Below are 15,559 nucleotides of genomic sequence, written 5' to 3'. Positions count from 1 at the left end.
TTATTCCTGTGATTAGACATTTAATTATTTTCAGAGATTTTTAATTCACTTGTAGCATAAAAAAAACATCGATTTTAGCTTTTAATGTACTATATTCGTCCTTTTTTATTGAAAGCAGAATGGATTTATAATATCAACCATTTATTGGTTATTGACCTTATAGTTTTTAGGGTTTATTTATTACCTTTTTAAATTAAAGGTAATTAAAGTAATTTATTCCTGTTTTGCAGATCTGGTGATTAAAAAACATTTCTTATTATCAGTGTTGAAAACCGACAATTATTTTCACACATAACTGTCATGAAAATGCCAAAATGGATATATATATATATATATATTTTTTTTTTTTTTTTTGCAAAATATATATTTTTTTTAACTTAAAATAAAACAAAACTATGAAAGACATTTCTTTGAAAGCTTTTCATTAGATTGACCAAAAAGTGCTGTTGTGCAAGTACGCAAATATAACCAAGTAAATCAATGAATACTTAAAATTTTTGCCATATTAAACAATACCAAGCCACTCTATTTAATCAATCCATTCAACTCCAATCAATTTCATTCGTACTTGTAAACATGAAATGAATCCCACAGGAGGTATAAACATAGACAAAACACTTCAGCAGAGACCATCTTGTGCAAACAATTGTGGGTGGTCTGCTTGCCTGTGCACCAAGGCACAAAACGTCACCTTGTTCTGAAGCACAGGCCTATGGGACACACACGGATGGACACACAGTCCTCAGGGAGACAATTTCATTAGTGAGAACAAAGAGGAGTCCTGGAAGAATACTGAGCGTGACTCCATCAGGATCAAAACTATAGAAATACCATTAGTCTATTTTATTACAAAAATAAAATCAGTGCGTGTATCACCGTTTCACGGCGAATGAATCATCTTATTGCTCGTTTTTTATTGACGCTGAGCTTTTAAACATGTTGTAAAAGCGCCCCCGCAATATTGTCTCTGCTGAATCAGCGTTTTGATGTGCCAGATGTGTGCGATTCCGCTGTAAATGCGTCCATGTTGTCCAGTGTGTTTCCTTCCGGCCAGTGTTACGTAAACAGATTAACCAGTTGACAGAATTAATTGTCATCAGTTTAATGAAATCTATCTCACTGATGAACATAAGATCACATGTGTGCTTCTGCATGATGGGGAGGCGTTACGCAACAGTAAAAAGCTGCCTTAAACCTGACAAGCTGTCAATCGGATGAGGTCGAGCCACCGATCTGTGTGTTAGAAAGTGACGGCTCAGGGTGTAACTCACCTGTTTGAGGAACGCTGGCCAGAAGCTGTGCCATCTTATAGTACTCTTCAAACTTCTTTGGCTTGGATACAACCCTGTGAGAGAGAAAACTGGAGTTAACTGAACTGAACCATCAGATAGATGACAAAACATTTTACTTGTTTGAGCAAATTATCAGATGATATTGGTGATTTTTTTTGTATTTATTGTACAGGTGATATTGGATATTTATTTGTTACTGTCTATTTGAAATTATTTTTAAGCACACTAACTATTTATTTTAGTTTTTAACGTATTAATAGTTTATAATTTATGCAAGCTGTTTCTGCCACTGAACAAAAAATAAAAAAGGTAATTGTGACTTTTTTTTTCCCTCAGAAATGGGAAATTGCATATTTACAAATTTACAAACTCGCAATTGTGAATTTTTTTTTTTTTCCAAATTGCAAGTTTGCAAGTTTATATCAATTCTGTGGAAAAAAAAAGTAAGAATTGTGACTTTATATCTTGCAATTACGTTTATAATCACACAATTCTGAGAAAAAAAAAGTCTGAATTGAAAGATAAAAAGTCGCAATAACATTTTATTTTTTGTTCAGTTGTTTAAACGGGCTTTCATAATAATTTGATCAGCTACAAATTAAAAATAATTATTGGTATCAGCTACAATTTTAACATCATTTCATTCCTAGATGCTGATTTTAAATATTCCTTAGCAAAAATTGGACATGTAACTATTTCCAGAGATTTTTAATTCACTTGTAGCATAAGAAAATATTGACTTTAGCTTTTTAGTACTATTTTCATGTTTTTTTTTTAAACAAAAGCAGAAAATATTTATAATACCAACAATTTATCAGTTATTAGCCTTATAGTTTTTAAGTATTTATTTTCTTCTTTAAGTAAAGAAAAAAAAAAAACTAACAGATTTATAATTTCAGCAATCAATTATTGGCCATAATCTGAAAGATACTGTAATTATTGATATTGGTCAAATATTAAAACCAGTACTCTAGTAGTTATCAGTTTAGTGCTTAAATACTATTTTTGTATTTATTAGTGTCACCTGATATTGAGTATTTAAGTGCCAATTTTGGATATTTAATGGTTTCTGCCTATTCTAAATTCACTATTAGTAATCAAAGATTTATCGGTTTTCTATGAAGACCTGTTTCCACAACTAAAATAAAAATGAAAAGGCAATTGCATTTAAAATTACAGTTACAAGTTCACATCTCACAATTCTTTTTTTGCTCAGAATTGCGTGATTAATATCTCACATTTCAGAGAAAGTCAGAATTTCATGATATAAACTTGCAATTGCAAGTTAAAGTCAGAATTGTAAGACAGAAACTTGAAAATCTGACTTTTTAGAATTTCCATAAAGTCATTGCGAGACATAAACTCGCAATTCTGAGAAACTTTGTCTTTATAACTTTAGAACTCACAATTGCGAGTCACGCATTTCTGAAAAAATTTCTGCCTTTCTAATTTTCCTCAAAATTAAGTTTATAACTCGCAATTCTGACTTTATAACTCACAGCTGTGAGTTATCTTACAATTCTGATAAAAAAAAGTAAGAGATAAAAAGTCAAAATAACATTATTTTTTATTCAGTGGTGGAAACAGGCTTTCATAGTTTTCTGCCTTAATGAGGAAATAATCTGTTTAAGTGTGTAAATATTTAGTAAAGAAAGTTCTATTTGTAATATCGACCATTTATTTTTTAGATACTGTAACTACTGTTATCGGCCAAATATTAATAATACTACTCTAGTAGTTTAGCATCACCTGATTATGGATATTTATTGCCCGATATTAAATATTTAATGGTTTCTGCCTATTCCAAGTTCACTTTCAGTATCCAAACATACATCGGTTTTCTGCTTTAATGTGGAAATGATCATTTATCTGCCAATATTTGATATTTAATTCTAAACACAAAGAATTACTCTTTAAGTGCGTATGAATTTTCTTTAAATAGCATAAATTTGTAAAATCAGCCATTTTTTTGGTTATTAGCCATAAACAGGAAGATACTGTAATTAATGGTATCAGCGAATATTAATATCAACACTCTAGTCATTAGCAGTTTAGTGGTTAAATACTATTATTGTATTCATAAGTATCACCTGATGTTGGATATTTATTAGCCGATATTAGATATTTAATGGCTTCTGCCTTTTCCAAAATCACTTTTAGTATCCAAACATTTACTGGTTACCTGCCTTAATGTGGAAATGATCATTTATCTGCCAAAATTGCTATTTAGTTCTAAACACAAAGTATTTATACACACTGTTTAAGTTTAAGAAATGTCTTTAAGTATTATAGATTTGTAATATCGGCTATTTATCGGTTATTGGCAATAAACAGGAAGATACTGTAATTATTGGTATATGACCAAATTTTCAATATCAGGGCTCAACTAGTTTGCAGTTTAGTGGTTAAATACTAATTTTGTATTTATCAGTATCACCTTATATTGGATATTTATTAGCCGATATTAGATATTTAATGGTTTCTGCCTTTTCTAAATTCACTTTTAGTATCCAAACATTTATTGGTTATCTGCCTTAATGTGGAAATGATCATTTATCTGCCAATATTTGATATTTAATTCTAAACACAAAGAATTACTGTTTATGAAGTTTCTTTAAGTAGTATAGTATTTGTAAAATCCACCATTTATCGGTTATTAGCCATAAAGAGGAAGATACTGTAATTAATGGTATCAGCGAATATTAATATCAACACTCTAGTAGTTAGCAGTTTAGTGGTTAAATACTATTTTTGTATTTATCAGTACCACCTGATATTGGATATTTATTAGCCGATATTAGATATTTAATGGTTTCTACCTGTTCCAAATTCACTTTTAGTATCCAAACATTTATTGGTTATCTGACCTAATGTGGAAATTATCATTTATCTGCCAATAATTGATATTTAGTTCTAAACTCAAAGTATTTATACACACTGTTTAAGTTTAAGAATTTAATTTAAGGAGAGATTTGTAATATCGGCTATTTATCGGTCATTGACAATAAACAGGAAGATACTGTAATTATCGGTATACGGCCAAATTTTCAACATCAGGACTCCATTAGTTAACATTTAAGTGGTTAAATATATTTTTAAAATATTTTTCGGTTAATGTTGGATATTTAATAGTTTCCATATATTTATAATATCAACAATTTATCGGTTATTGGCCTTATTGGACTCTTTATTTACGTTTTTAAGTGTTTTTTTATTTATTTATTTATTTTAAGAAAGTAGCATATCAGCCATTTATCGGTTTACTTAATATGAGAATAATCAATTATATCATAGTAGTTAAACACCATTTAGTAGTTAAAAACCAGCAACGTGCAATGGGACTTACGGAGGCCTGCTGCAATATTTCTTCAGAAGAAACCCGGACAGCTCCTCTAGAATAGGCTGACTGTGCAGAGCCACAAACTGTTCACGACACACCTGAGAAGCGACAAAGAGCACTCAGTCAATCATTATGCACTCTAATGCGCCGGCTTCAATGCTATCTCCCTCTCGCTTCCCCTTTCTCTCAGACGTTTCACCTCTCTCCTGTTTGAACTTTCCCATTTTAAGAGGAATCTGTGGTCACAAAGCATGTCAGGGAAAGACTCGCAGACAATAGACCACTCACAGAAGGAGAGAAGGATGGGAAAAGATAAAAGTCCAAAAAGAGTCTCAATTCAGACAGCTGAATATGGTTCAAGGGACTAGATGGAGTTATTAAGCTTCAGTGTCATGGAGGTTAAACGTATCTAATGAAGGTGACTGTAAAGTAAGTAAAGCTGCTGAAAAAACACGACGGTAAGTAAATGATGACATAACTTTCATTTTTGGGTGAATTATTCCTTTTGTTTATCAAAATGTAGTTCTAAAATATTTGAAAGGAATCCGCTGAGGTAAATGAGATTAAATGCTAAAGTAAATAAGCTTTTTTGTATTTGAAGATAAGTCTAGTTAATGGCAGCTTTCCAAAAAATGCTTCAGTTGAGAGGATGAGAGGTATGGCCATTCAATACCGAAATAACCCTTGCTGACAGGGTTGGTTATTGAACATATGGTGAACTCAGCATGCAAACATCTGGCCGTTAAGCTGACATGGTTGGGCCGCTTAGTCATTCCTGTTGAAAGAATATGCATTGAAAAACACTGGGCAGTGAACGCTCTGTTCCTTACACACCCTGTTCATGATGTCCACTGTCACAGCATGGGTCCAATAACAGTCATGGACGGACACAAACGTCAAACCAGCCCTGCATGATTGAAGAAAACAGGAAAATGCACTTATTAAAACCACACTTCAAACAAAAACACCAACAAATAATAACAAAAACAATGAATATTGTTATTAATATAACTTATTAATATTATAAAATGTATTGTTTTTTTACAAATATGATTAATTATACAAATGCATTACAATAATGTATTATTATTAATTATTGTATTAATATTGATATGCTGATATTGTTATATGAATATGAATTATCTGAAATAATTTGTACTTTTAAATCAACATTACTATAAATATTACTATTAATAAAAGTGAAGAATTTATATTATATAATTATTATTATTACAAATTATTAAATGATTACTTGTTAATACAATACAATTATTATTATTATTATTATTATTAATGAATATTGCTAAGATAATTTATGTACATTATTAAATATATGTATTACAATTTGTTAATTGTTTTATAATAAAAAACATTTTTATTAAAATAATGCACAATTATTTTTTATTACTATTAGTTACATTATACTTATTATTATTTCTTTTTTAAATAATATGATGTTAATAATAATATGATGATAATAATATGTTGATAGCAAATAAATATATTTATTATTATTAAATTAAATAATTTAATAATCTGAATATCTGAAATAGTATCAACATTACTACAAATATTACTATTAATAATAAAATAATGAAAAAATATTATTGTTGGTGTTAATATTACGACTATTATACATTATTAATACTATTATTGTTATTAATATTAATTAATATTAATGAATAATGTTAATATATTAATGTATATTGAATATATACTTTACAATTTGTTCATTATTTTATAATAAAAATATTTTTGTTAAAATACTGTATTATTATTTTATTAGTAATAATAATAATAATTGTTGTTGCTGTTGTTATTATTATTATTATTTTTATGTTTAATTGTAATGAATATTGATATGTTGATATTAAGCAAATATAATTTTATTAGGCGGAATATTATTGTTGTATTAAAATATCTGGAACATCTAATAATAATAATAATAATAATGATTTGAATAGTATTATTGTTTATATCCTGTAGTATTGTTTTATTAGTATTATTAATAATAATATCATTGTAATAATAATTGTTGGTATTATTATTATTGCTATTTTTAATAATGAATATTGATACGTTATTAAGTAAATACATTTTATTATTATTATTATTATTATATTATTATTCAATATCTGGAACATTTAGTAATAATAATAATAATAATAATAATAATAATAATAATAATAATAATAATAATAATAATAATAATAATAACAACAACAACAACAACAACAACAACAACAATAATAATTTGAATATCTGAAATGTTATCAACATTACAATAAATATTACTATTAGCAAAAAAAAACAAAAACAAAAAAAAACAAAGGAAAGAATAAAATAATGATAATATTAATACTATAATATAATTTTAATTCTATTATTGCTATTAATATTAACAAATACTGTTAATTTAATTTCTGTATATTATTAAATATGTGCATTACAATTTCTTTTCATCAATTTATACATTTTTTAAATAACATTTTTTATTAAAATAATGTATTATTTTTATTACTATAATAACAATAGTAATAATAAACACTATAATAATAATAATAATAATAATAATAATAATAATAATAATAATAATAATAATAATGCATATATTTCTGGTCTAATGCTTATTTAGTCATTATGGTGTCAAAAACAAAATCACTTATTAATATTAAACAAAATATAATCTGTATCATAGATGTCAAGGTAAGGTAATATTGGTTGCTCTCTGTTCTTAATTCTTAATAAACAAATGATATATAAACGATGATAAACAAATTGATTGTCTGTTTCACACCATTTAAATCTTCGTATTCAGGTTAATGTTTTTATTTACATGTTAATGAGATATAATATTGACTGAAGAAGAAAAACATGATACAGTCTCAATTTCTTATGTTTGCTGGCACTACAATTTTTATTTTGATAAAACACAGCACATGAGAGATTCTATGACTGTACAGAACTCATATATGGTTTAGTATGTGATAGGTGGCTTGTTGTTAAGCAACCTGCAATAATGTTTAGACTCAGAGTCTAACAACAAGTTAACTCTGTGTTTAAAACCTGTCTGAGTGTGCGATGTAGGTAAAAGAGTCAGCTCATCACCTGTAGCAATGCAGCGATGTCAGCATCATGTGAGTGGAGTCCAGAGAGTGGATGAAATTAGGAGGGAAGGCGTTTTTCTGCTTCATGCTGTCTGGTTTCCTAAAAAAGGCACAAGAAGAACAAGCTCAGGTTTGAAGCTCACTCTGGTAATTAAGGCCAGCGTCGTCATCTTCTTGCTGGGCAATATATACACCTGTAGCGCCAGAAGCCATACATCACTGAACAGGTAGGTCAGTCTTAATTATCATCCAACACAGGGACACACAATGAACAGAGCACCTGCTAGACCAGCAAAGAGTAAAGAATAATGCGTGTGCTTATTATGGCTGAAGATATTCCATTATGCTGCTCCATATCAGACAAAATAGTTCAGAATAAAAATAGTTCAGGTCAGATACTCTCAGATTGGGTTATACGAAGAAAATCCCCTTCCTCAGCCAGTGAAGTTAAAGGAATAATTCACTCAAAAATCAGCCTCATGTCATTCTGACCCCGTATGGCCTTTGTTCATCTGCAAAACACAAATTCAGATTTTTTTTTTTTTTTGAAATCCGAGAGGTGACCCTTTCTGACCCTGTATAGACAGCAAAACAACTAATACGTTCAAGAACCAAAAAGGTAGGAAGGACATCTTAAAAAAGTTCATGTGACATTAGTGATTCAACTGTAATTTACATTTACGAAGCTACAAGAATGCTTTTTTTGTGGGCAAAGAGCAAAAAGAACAACTTTATTCAACAAATCGTCTGCGCCAGTCGTTGCTGCATATAACTAGAGTATGGCGACAATTCATAACACCTTTCTGGGCCTTGAACGTGGTAGATCTGTTGCTGTCTGTGGAGGGTCAGAAAGCTCTCGGGTTACTTCACCCCAAAATGAAAATTTTGTCATTAATCACTTACCCCCATGTCGTTTCAAACCCGTAAAAGCTTTGTTCGTCTTCGGAACACAATTTAAGATATTTTGGATGAAAACCGGGAGGTTTGTGACTGTCCCATTGATCGCCAAGTAAATACCACTGTCAAGGCCCAGAAAAGTATTAAAGACATCGTCAAAGTAGTCCATCTGCCATCAGTGGTTCAACCATAATTTTACGAAGCTACAAGAATAATTTTTGTATGCGACTTTAATAACGACTTTATTAAACAATTCGTTTCCTCCGTGTCACTGTAGTGCCATTTTGGAGAGTATCCGCCGGACGCAAACAGCGTACGCTGTTCTGTGTCTGCCACACCACACGGATACATTTTCTATGTTTATTTACGTTTTAATTCGAACGAAAACATCGTATCTGCGTGACGCAGCTGACACAGAACAGCGTATGCTGTTTGCGCCCAGCGGATACTCTCCAAAATGGTGCTGCGGTGACGCAGAGGAGACGAATTGTCTTTCAGTAGAAAAAGTATTCTTGTAGCTTTGTAAAATTATGGTTGAACAGTCACAAACCTCACCGTTTTCATCCAAAATATCTTCCGAAGACAAACAAGGCTTTTACGGGGTTGGAACGACATTGGGGTAAGTGATTAATGACAAAATTTTCATTTTGGGGTGGAGTAACCCTTTAATTTGTGGTCTGAAGTAACTAACTAAACCAGTGAATGGTAATGTATGTAATATAGAATACTGAGCACTGAAGCGGTCAAGAACTAACCATCTACATTCTTTAGGCTTCACAGAGCGTCATTGTGCTGGCGGTAATTTCTGAGAATTCAGTGAGGGCTTTAGGTCACTGGCCACAAGAGAGCTGCTGCCACCCTTGTAATTTCATCATTTATTTAAGTCTCCTCATTAATGAGGGTCTATTCAGCCTCTAATTAGAGCACATGAAGGATCTTTGAATCGGTCCGTGGTCTGTGTGAAACTCCGGTCGGGTCTTCGCTTTCAGCTAGTCTCGAACAAGCTTCTTCAGCTGCATCCCACCTGGAAACTGTCCTCTGGGAAATTAAACCGCTTCTACTGGATAAGCTTGAGATTTCTTTCAGCACCTAGAAGTGTGACTGACATCTAGTACATAGACATCAGAAGTACATATCTGAAGAACGGCCCTTGAATGGACACCCAAGGCCATTTCCCAAGCCTGAGAGTGACGTACAATCGCAGTGGCGGCTGTCGGTCTAGCTGCCATCTTAGAGAAACGGGAGATCCCTTTTCGGCACTTCGGCTTCTGCTAATGCGATTCTTGTGATAGTCCGTACTTGTGTGGTTGTCCATGACAGGCTGTGATAGAGAAATACAAGTGAGGCCTGTCATAAGTGGTTTTTAATCACGTCCTTGCGGCTTCTGGAGGAAGGTCAGCAAGATAACTCCCATCTGAGGCTTCTCCGAGTGGTATTAGCCAAGCTTGGGTAAAGCTCTGCTAGGATTGAAACTGTGAAATGAGGTGATAGTATTAAAACAGCAGATGCTTGCGTACGGATTGAACATTTAGGGTTTCGGTGGGAAGCACAGAAGTGTTTGTTTAATAAAAGATGACTGACTTGGGAACATATGGTAAAGTGGTGGATGATGGTGCGCTTGTCTATGCATGAAAATTTTGGAGATAGAGTTGAATAAGCAAAGATACTGCCGCCACGAAAACAAACTGTTACCAGTGAGGCTTTAAAGGAGAACTCCACTTCCAGAACAACAATTTACAAATAATTTACTCACCCCCTTGTCATCCAAGATGTTTATGTCTTTCTGTCTTCAGTTGTTAAGAAATTATGGTTTTTGAGGAAAACAATTCAGAATTTTTCTCCATATAATTCATTGGTGCCCCAATTTTGAATATCCAAAATGTAGTTTAAATGCAGCTTCAAAGGACTCTAAACGATCCCGGCCGAGGAAGAAGGGTCTTATCTAGCGAAACAAACTGTCATTTTTTTTGGAAAATAAAAAATTGTATACTTTTTAAGCACAAGCTCTGGGATGCGTGTCCACGACACTACGTAATACTGAATCACGTCGAAAAGTCACGCGGAACGTAGGCCGAACTACAGACCCAGTGTTTACAAAGCGAATGCGCAAAGACTACGAAAGTACAAGTAAGTCAAACGCTGTTTACAAACAAAAAGGTACAATGATGTCAGGCGATTCTGAAGTTGTACGAGCCAGAGTACACAGATGATGAACTTAGAAGCGATTCGTATTGTCGTGGACACGCATCCCAGAGCCTGTGCTACACGAGCTTTCGTGCTTAAAAAAGTACACAAATTTTTATTTTTAGAAAAAAAATTACACTTTGAAGCTGCATTTAAACTGCATATTGGACTTTTCTTGCAAAAAATATAATTCAGTGCTCATATACCCACCCTTATGTTGTTTAAAACAATTATGACCTTCGTTTTTCTGTTTAGCACAATTAAAGACAGATTTAGTCCTCAAGTTAGTCCTTTAGTCCTTTTTCTAGAAATTGCTAGTAATGTTATCACATTGGACTAAAACTTGATGACTTTGTTCAGATGGGGTATAACAACCTGCCCCTAAAAAATTGACAATTTTTGTACTTCCTTGAAGTTTTTCTTTACCTTGTTACATCTGTGGAATTTCCAGTCAAAAATAGCAAAAAACAGCTTAAAAAGCTGTCATTATGCAATATTATCACCAAATCTTGGATTCAACTTTTTTTGTCAACTTTTCTGTCAACATTTTCTGTTAATTAACACAGTTTTGTACTTTTTTTTTTAACCAACCAGTCTTTGGCTTGACAAAAAGATTGAAAAAGATTGAACACCACAAATGTAACAAGGTCCTACGTCATCGGCTGGAACGCCACTTTCTTGTGAATGTGCGTACGACAGTTAGCGGAAGCTAGAGATCACGGTTTATAAAATCTTAATCATTTCAGATTAAGGCCTTTATTATTCCCCCAAAACTGTGTGGAGAACTTGTATGATGGATGGATGCACTGTATTGGACTTCACTACCATTATAAAGATTGGAAGTGCCAGGACATTTTTTAATATGTCCTGGCTCTGATTGTGTTCGACTGAAAGAAGAAAGTCATATACACCTGGGATGGCTTGAGGGTGAGTAAATCATGGGGCAATTTTCATTTTTGGGTAAACTACGCCTTTAAAGCTTGAAAGTTTCAGTGGCCATTCATTGTAATTGCATGGAAAAAAGCAACTAGCATATTCCTCAAAACATTTTTTGTGTTCCACAGAAGAAAGTAAATTCTTTCAGGCTTGAAACATGATGAGGATGAACAGATGTCCTACTATCTCTTTAAAACAGTTACATTTAGAAACAACACAGTTCCAACGCAAACAAGCCAAAACATACTTGGTCTCCAATGTAAGTATCCATCAACAGATGATAAAACCAGCAATGATGTTAATTCATTGTTCATTCCGGGTAGCCATCCATTCAGTAAATGACATACAGGATGCGCAGCAGTGACATTTCAACACGAAATGCCACTCTTCTCATCTGAGGGACTTTCTGCTTCTTTCATATCCTCCAAGGGTTTCTGTATATGATAATGAATTCTGGCCATCCACTGACAGGCCCAGAATAGTGTCAAACACTTGCGTGACACAGGCCCTGCCTTTAGGTGTGCCTGTTACTTTTTTTTATTTAATGTGCTCTGTGGGGTACAGTGCAATTATACTGTACATAAGGAACCAAACAAGAACGAAATGTATTGCAAAGACTGGCTTTCCAGTATATGATGTAGGCGCAGTGTAAGCTCCAATGAGAACTGACAAATGTGGAAGCGCAGAGGAGAGAGCAAAACAAAACACCGGAAATTAATGGAATACGGAAATTTTACTTACACAAACGCATTGCTTCAATTCAGAAGACCCTTATTAACCCCCTGGAGCCATGTGGAGTACTTTTTATGATGGATGGATGCACTTTATTGGACTTCAATATCTCAACACCCATTCACTGCCATTATAAAGCTCGGAAGAGCCAGGACATTTTTTTTTAATATAACTCTAATTTTATTCGCCTGAAAGAATGAAGTCATTTGCACCTAGGATGGCTTGAGGGTGACTAAATCATGGGGTAATTTTCATTACTAGGTGAACTATCCCTTTAAGTCACAACATTACAAAATGAAGCTGCAAAACAAAGTGTCACAACACAGCTATATTAAGCCACAACGTAACAGAAATTTTTGTTTTTGATACACAGTTTGTTATCTTAACTGATTACTTTTTTATTAGATTTTATTGCAATCCCTCTTTCCATTTTAATCAGGAACTATTCAATACAATTAATTTTCACTGAGATTTGGAGACTGAATTATTGTTCAAAACCTCTTGGAAAGATTAAGAGAACAGAAACATTATTCAAAATGCCAAATGGATCACTTTCCATGTAAATAATATAACTAACAAGAAGCCATGGAAATGCGGGGAGAGGTCAAAGGTCAACGTCAATACAGGGGTCAAAGTAAGAAAGAGGTACTTACTCATTGGCATCATGACTTATATGGATGCTCAGGTTCTGCATGCTGCTCTTGAGCTGTGAAAAAAAACAAAAGAAGACGAGTTTGAACGTGTCACGAGGAAGCAACTACTGTGAAGTGAAAAGCGAACAGCCTTTGTAGCAATGTCACTACTTTTGAACTCAAGGATAGCTAAACCTACACCTAAACCTAACCCTAACCCTACCCCATGTAGTAACCTTTTATTTTCAGAACTTTCTTAGGTAGATACACTGTAAGTACATTGTTTACAGGGGACATTATCATGTAAAAATCGGCATTAACTGGGTTGCTACGTTAAATGTTCCAAGTTTAAATATGATATTAGTTGACCTTTATCCAACGTACCACATTGACCTTTAATATAAACCAATGCATACAAATATTGTAATCAATCTCCTCATCTTTCTGCGCCAGACTGACCTTCAAGTTTCCTATTGATCCTGTTCAAAAACACTGATAGAAATTTGAGTCTCTTAATCTGAGACTGACCAAATGTTTGCCGAAACCCCCACAAACCACTAATATTGACACAATGCCATTAAAGAACAGGAGCTTAACCTTAGTAAAGGTTGGCGTCCATCACGTAGATGCTGAGGTCGGGCTACAACCCACGAGTGAGTGACTGCTCTTGGTATAGGAACTGTCAGCGTCAGGGGCACTTCCATCACATTACTTCTTTGATTAGTCTCTACAACGCCCCAGGAGCCTATCCCGATGCGTTTCAATTCAACGGAGAAGTGCGGGGTGACAGACAATGAAGTTTCAGGCAGTGACGGATGGACATAAACAAAAGGAAAATGTATAGAAAGTGCTGACGGGGATGCTAAGGTAAAAGGTTTTGCTGGTAAACTGGTGTGCAAGTTCACTGGGATGTGAAGGGGGCATAAGTGGGGTGAAAAAGTGAAGTGGAAAGAGTTAATGCAGGGGTTCTCAACTCTAGCCCTCCAGGTCCACTTTCCCGCAGAGTTTAGCTCCAACACTTATCGAACACACCTGAACAGGCCAATCAAGGTCTTCAAAATTGCTAGAAAGTTACAGGCTGATGAGTTTGATCAAGGTTAAAGCTAAACTCTGCAGAAAAGTGGATCTCGAAGGCCAGAGTTGAGAATCAAAGTCCATTTTGGATTTTTAATTTGGTGGAATGGGGTACGACATAAGCGTCAAACTCTGTTCCTTGAAGCCACTGTACTGTAGCTCGAACCATCTCCAAAACATCTGCTTGGAAGTTTCTAGTAATCCTAAAGACCTTGATTATCTGGTTCAGGTGTGTTTAATTAGGGTTGGAGCTAAACTCAGCAGGACACCGACCTTCCAGGAACTAAGTTTGACACTCCTGGTACACGGCAAAACGACACAAGTGGCCCTTGTTGCAATGATTTATGAGTCCATTAAGGCTCATTAACAGGAATAACAAAATCGAGGAGACATTGAGGGGCGTGATGGGGGTGAGCCAGGCCTTTTGACTCATAAAGAGTCAATGTACATCCTCAAAAGCTCTTGGGGAAGACCTTACTTCCAATGGGAATTGCAATATACTCCTGATCTGCTGGTTCTGGCGGCTGAACTAAAACTCCTGATCAGGGAAGATGAGACCAAAGCAAGCCATATTGTCAAGCTGGCATGATGCCCAGACAGTTGAATGAGGGGTTCCTATCTAAAGTGCGATGACTCCTGGCTTGGACAGCTGCCTGCTCTTGAAAATAAACCATGTTGCAAAAGAGCAGCTGTATCTCCTTCACTCGTTCTCTAGTGTCCTTTATTGCGGAATTCAACAAGATGGCCAACTACAAAAGGCCTTACATGAATCTAAAGAGTTTTAGCCATTTTACCGGAACCAAAAGTAGAAGTATGATGAAGAAATCAAAGAGGAATGGGATCGGGACAAGCTGCGGTTGGGATTTGATCAGTCTCCTGCATGAACATCCTATATGGTATGCCAAAAGGGCAGCATATAGCTTGCAAGCTTCCAGCTATCCGCAAAGCTGCCACCTCTTTTATTGAACGCATCCATCTGAGCCTCACGGTAAGACTCTCTAATCTTTCAGCATCCCCAAGAGAGAGGCTTTACACCACCGGTGACCTCTTGCCTGGTTAAGTCCTCTGGGAATACTCTTGAAATATCCGCCGTATTCATCAAGGCTTCTACAAAAACAACTGTGTTTTGCTGAAGGATCAATTAAAATGGATGATTCATGCTCCGCTGCCATGCACAGCCCTGAAAATCTTGTGGTGCACATATTAAAGCACCTCGTTTTTGATCTGACTTTCATACCGGGTCGAAACTTCAGCTTCAGCCAATTAGTAGGATGTAGAAGTCAAAAAAGTAGCGTTTTGGGTCATAAGAGTTGCAGTGGGGCTTGACATCCTTTTGGGATCAGACTGTAGACAAGGAACTCCACA

The 15,559-nt window shown here is 34.2% G+C and overlaps 1 protein-coding gene across 1 annotated transcript in view; it reads right to left on the bottom strand.

Annotated features, from left to right (window-relative positions):
- polrmt (polymerase (RNA) mitochondrial (DNA directed)) overlaps positions 1-15,559 on the bottom strand; it is a 66,796-nt gene that overhangs the window by 4,130 nt on the left and 47,107 nt on the right. The window contains 5 exon segments of the mRNA XM_051095008.1: positions 1,272-1,345; positions 4,639-4,730; positions 5,467-5,539; positions 7,741-7,839; positions 13,142-13,194. Of these exon segments, the coding sequence (XP_050950965.1) occupies positions 1,272-1,345; positions 4,639-4,730; positions 5,467-5,539; positions 7,741-7,839; positions 13,142-13,194 (391 nt within the window).

Source organism: Labeo rohita, chromosome 22 (genome assembly GCF_022985175.1).
Source record: "Labeo rohita strain BAU-BD-2019 chromosome 22, IGBB_LRoh.1.0, whole genome shotgun sequence".
Lineage (NCBI taxonomy): Eukaryota > Metazoa > Chordata > Actinopteri > Cypriniformes > Cyprinidae > Labeo > Labeo rohita.
The sequence above is the reverse complement of the archived record's forward strand: the minus strand, read 5'-3'. Positions and strand labels throughout refer to the sequence as shown.